Source organism: Nicotiana tabacum, chromosome 4 (assembly GCF_000715075.1).
Source record: "Nicotiana tabacum cultivar K326 chromosome 4, ASM71507v2, whole genome shotgun sequence".
In the NCBI taxonomy this organism is placed as follows: Eukaryota; Viridiplantae; Streptophyta; class Magnoliopsida; order Solanales; family Solanaceae; genus Nicotiana; species Nicotiana tabacum.
The window spans coordinates 48349470-48354328 of record NC_134083.1 but is presented as its reverse complement, the minus strand read 5'-3'; the positions used below and the strand labels follow the sequence as shown (position 1 = coordinate 48354328).

Sequence of the window (4859 nt, the reverse complement as noted above, 5' to 3'; positions counted from 1 at the left end):
AAAAAAGGAGATTGTATTCTACTTAACCATATTAAATTTATAATTAAGTTGATTGCTAATAAAAATAATAAGAGAACACTACCATTTAGCTATTTCTAATTTTGTCATATCATTATGCAATATTAAGGACTTACCTTTTTCTGATTAAATTTACTGTTGTACAATCGCTTAGATTCAATAAATGCTTAATAAAATTTATTAACTTAAAAATACTTAGAAATATAATACTAATTATTTTTTTTAGATAAGTTCAACACTGAACTATAATGAAGAAAACTGTATTACACTCTATCCAATACATGTAAAATGAGACTAAGAAATTGACAAGGATCAACTTATTAATTTATTAATTTTAATTATTTGATTATCAAATTTTATTTTAAGGTCAATTTGACTAATTTTTAAAGACATTCTTCTGAAAAGTCGCTCTCTTCTCTCTTACGAGCTTATATCTCTTTCTCTCTTCGACACTTTTTTTGACCATTACTTCCAGCGCCGACTCCGGCGTGACGGGCAGTCTAGGTAAGCCCCACACCCCTATCTCTCCTCTCTCTCTATTATAACTCTCTACCCCCTCTCTTTATTCCCCTTTCCTCTTCTCCCCCTTCTTAACCTAGCAGCAGATTTCCGGCGAGCCCTCCAATACCGGCAAACCCCTTTGACGCCGACTCCGGCGTGAAGAGCAGACCAACGACCATCCCACGCCGGCTCCGTTCCTTCTGTCTTCTCTTCTTTATACATTTTCTCTGTCCGTTGTGTCTCTGCTCCGTCGCTATTCTCTGACGACTTCAGTGCGGTCCGGCGAGTTCAATTGGGCCACCACTAAATCCGTGTACCACCAGTGGTAAAGGTGACAACCCTACCATCATATATATTTCTTGGTCCCGTGGTGTGTTGTGAGTGCTGTAGGTACCATTTTTATGGTTCTTTGGTGAAGGGAGGGAGGCGCACATGCAAAAGTAGCAGAGCAGGTCGGTTGGCAGGAACAAGGACAGAACATCGAGTCACACAACATCAGGAGTATACGAAGTCGAAAGTCCAGGTTATATTTGTGGGATTTGGTACTCTCTCTCTCTCTCTCTCTCTCTCTCTCTCCCTCTCTCTCTTGTGTTAGTTGATTTGTTGTCGTAATAGTATGTAACTAGTATAGTCATTTTAGTAGTGGACCTATATTCCTATGTTTTCACAGAATTCCGTAGGTATATTGGTTGTGGTTTGTAATGGTAGTGTAGGGCCATGTCCTCGGGGAGGGCGGGTGGCTGGGTGGGGGTTAGGGCAAGAGTCAAGGGGTGGAACGGGGCCTAGAGGGGGTAAGGGGAACACAGGTGCCTATAGGTTGAGAATTGGATAGTGAAATATAGGAACATTGAAGGGTAAGTCTATAGAGATGGCGAAGATTCTCCAGAAAAGGAAGGTCAGTATAGCTTGTGTTCAGGAGACTAGGTGAGTAGGATCAAGGCGAGGAATACCGACGGGTATAAGTTGTGGTACTCCGGAGGCGTGAAGGGCAAGAACGGAGTAGGTATTTTGGTGGATAGGGAGCTTAGAGAGTCAGTGGTAGAGGTTAGGCAGTGAGTGACAGATTAATGGTGAATAAGTTAGTAGTTAGAGGGAGCACTTTGAATGTCATTAGCGCTTACGCGCCGCAAGCGGGCTCGGACGAGGAGGTTAAAAGATGCTTTTGTGAGGCGTTGGATGAGGTGGTGTGGGGTACTCCGCCTACGGAGAAGTTATTTATATGAGGGGATTTTAATGGGCATATTGGGTCGTCTGCTGGTAACTATGGTGAGGTGCACGGTGGCTTCGACTTTGGGGTTAAGAACGGAGGAGGTACTTCACCATTGGATTTTGCTAGAGCTTTTAAGTTGGTAATCGTGAACTCTATTTTTTCGAAGAGGGAGGAGCATTTGTTTACTTTTCGGAGTATGGTGGCTAAGACTTAGATTGATTATCTTCTCCTCAGGAGGTGTGATAAGGGGTTGTATGAGGATTGTAAGGTAATCCCGAGTGAGGATCTCGCGACACAGCATAGGCTCTTGGTGATGGACGTAGGTATCTTGGTAAAGAGGAAGAAGAGGTTTGTACAGGGTCAACCGAGGATCATGTCAGGAGTCTTGGCTAAGGATAATGTAAAAGATTTGGAGGGGAGGCTAGCGGCTATGGGAGCCTGGAAGAGTGGCCGGGATGCCAACGTTATGTGGACGGCAATGATGGACTGTATACGGGAGGCAACGAAAGAGGTGTTAGGGGTCTCGAAGGGATACTCAAGCGGGCACCGAGGCAATTGGTGGTGGAATGATGTGTTCTAGAGTAAAGTAGAAGTAAAGAAAGCGGCTTACCTTAAGTTAGTGGAGAGCATCGACGATGAGCAGAGGAGAGAGAACATAGAAAGATATAAGGAATCTAGGAGGGAGGCAAAGTTAGCGGTCACGGAGGCTAAGACTGCTGCGTTTGGGCGGCTGTATGAGAAACTGAGGGGTAAAGGTGGGGAAAAAAAGTTATTTCGGCTGGCCAAAATGAGAGAGAGGAAGGCTCGTGATCTGGATCAAGTGAGATGCATCAAAGACGAGGAAGGTCGCATATTGATGGAAGAGGCCCAAATTAAGCAGAGATGACAGTCGTACTTTCATAGACTTCTGAATGAAGAGGGGGACAGAAACATCGTGTTAGGGTAATCGATGCACTCCGAGAGTCGCCAAGACTTTAGGTATTGTAGGCGTATTAAGGTGGAGGAGTTCGTGGGAGCTATGCGTAAGATGAGTCGGGGCAAAGCGACCGGACCACACGAGATTCCAGTAGAATTTTGGAGGTATGTGGGTAGAGGAGACTTGTAATGGCTAACTGAGCTGTTTAATGTTATTTTCAGGACGAAGAGGATGCCAGATGAGTAGAGATGGAGTACGATGATCCCGATGTACAAGAACAAAGGAGATGTCTAGAATTGTAACAACTATAGGGGTATTAAGTTTCTAGGTCATACCATGAAAGTTGGGAGAAGGTGATGGAAGGGAGGGTAAGGAGGGCAGTGTCTATATCAGAAAACCAGTTCGGATTCATGTCAGGTCGATTTACTACGGAAGTTATCCACTTTATCAGGAGGTTGGTGGAATAGTACAGAGATAGAAAGAGAGATTTGCACATGGTATTTATTGATATAGATAAGGCGAATGACAAGGTCCCTAGGGACGTTCTTTGGAGATGCCTGAAGGTGAAAGGTGTCCTGGTAGCTTATATTAGGGTGATAAAGGATTTGTATAATGGAGATAAGACTCAGGTTAGGACCGTGGGAGGTGACTCAGAGCCTTTTCCTATGGTTATGGTAAGTTCTATAGAGCGGTGGTTAGACCGACCATGTTGTATGGGGCTGAGTGTTGGCCAATCAAGATTTCTCATATCCAGAAGATGAAAGTAGCCAAAATGAGGATGTTGAGATGGATGTGCGGGCACACTAGGCTGGATAAGATTAGGAATGAAGATATTCGAGAGAGGGTGGGCGTGGCTCCCATGGACGACAATATGCAAAAAGCGAGGCTTAGATGGTTTGGGCACGTACGTAGGAGGAGCCTAGATACCCCGGTTAGGAGGTGTGAACGGTTGGCTTTGACAGGTACAAGGAGAGGTAGGGGGAGACCTAAGAAGTATTGGGGCGAGGTGATCAGGCAGGACATAGCATAACTTCAGATTTCTGAGGACACGTCCCTGGATAGGGAGGTGTGGAGGTCGAGCATTAGGGTTGTAGGTTAGGGGGTAGTTGAGCATTTTTTTCCTCGTTATTTCGGCTAGTCTGATAGTATTTTATCTAGGACTGCTAGCGATTTATGATTCATCACAATATTTTTATTTTTATTTTCAATTTTTATTAGTACCATAATTGTTGTCCTTCCACTTATTTATTGTCTCTTACGGTGCTGATATTATTTGTCTGGTTTCTGTTATTGTTAAAGATTTGTTGTCTTTGAGCCGAGGGTCTTCCGCAAATAGCCTCTCTACCCCTCTGTGGTAGGAGTAAGGTTTGCATACACTCTACCCTCCCCAGACCCCACTAGTGAGATTATTACTAAGTTGTTGTTGTTGTTGTTGTTGTTGTTGTTGTTGTTGTCAATTTGACTAATTTCTAACGCAAAATAGAAAATCAATCCGCTTTTTAATTTCTTTTTTTTTTAAAACAAATTTCATTAAATTAAACAACGTACAAAACTTAATACTTTAGAAGCAACAAAACATATTTATTCGAAAGTTAGATTTTTACTTAACAATTGGTTAATAAAAGTTAATGAATGTAATGACCCAACCGGTTATTTTTTACTTTTAGAACTCCGTTTCCTAAAATAAAACTTTCCGTATGTGCTTTTAATAATTTATGACTTGTGGGTATGGTTGGTTCGAGATTTGGTAGTGTTTAGATTGAAATCGGAACACTTGGTTCTTAAAGATGGCTTTAAAAGGCCAAGTTTGACTTCGGTCAACATTTTGAGAAAACGACCTCGGAATAGAATTTTGACGATTCCAACAGCTCCGTATGGCGATTTTGGATTTAGGAGCATGTTTGGAGTTTTATTTGGAAGTCCGTAGTTAAATTAGACTTGAAATGACTAAAGCAAGAATTTAAGTTTGGAAGTTTGACCGGGGAGTTGACTTTTTGTTATCGGAGTCGGAATCTAATTCTGAAATTTTCATAGCTCCATTATGTCATTTATGACTTGTGTGCAAAATTTGAGGTCAATCGGACTTGATTTGATAGGTTTCGACATCGAAGATAGAAGTTGGAAATTTTAAGTTTCATTTAAGCTTGAATTGGAGCATAATTCGTGGTTTTAGCGTCATTTTATGTGATTTGAGGTTTCAAATAAGTTCGTATG

General features: G+C 42.1%; 1 protein-coding gene across 1 annotated transcript; it reads left to right on the top strand.

The window, feature by feature from the left end:
* The first annotated feature begins 1387 nt into the window (after positions 1-1387).
* Positions 1388-2887, top strand: LOC142179902 (uncharacterized). The gene is made up of 4 exons (XM_075250793.1): positions 1388-1443; positions 1964-2204; positions 2310-2549; positions 2867-2887. The coding sequence occupies exons 1-4, from the start codon at positions 1388-1390 to the stop codon at positions 2885-2887; spliced, it is 558 nt and encodes a 185-aa protein (XP_075106894.1).
* The last annotated feature ends 1972 nt before the right edge of the window (positions 2888-4859 follow it).

Excerpts from the sequence above, each read along its gene's own strand:
- LOC142179902 (XM_075250793.1), top strand. The coding sequence starts at position 1,388 with ATGGCGAAGATTCTCCAGAAAAGGAAGGTCAGTATAGCTTGTGTTCAG. Across the intron at positions 1,444-1,963 it reads GCTTGTGTTCAGGAGACTAG|GAGGTGTGATAAGGGGTTGT; the intron begins GTGAGTAGGATC and ends TCTTCTCCTCAG. Across the intron at positions 2,205-2,309 it reads ATGCCAACGTTATGTGGACG|AGTAAAGTAGAAGTAAAGAA; the intron begins GCAATGATGGAC and ends GATGTGTTCTAG.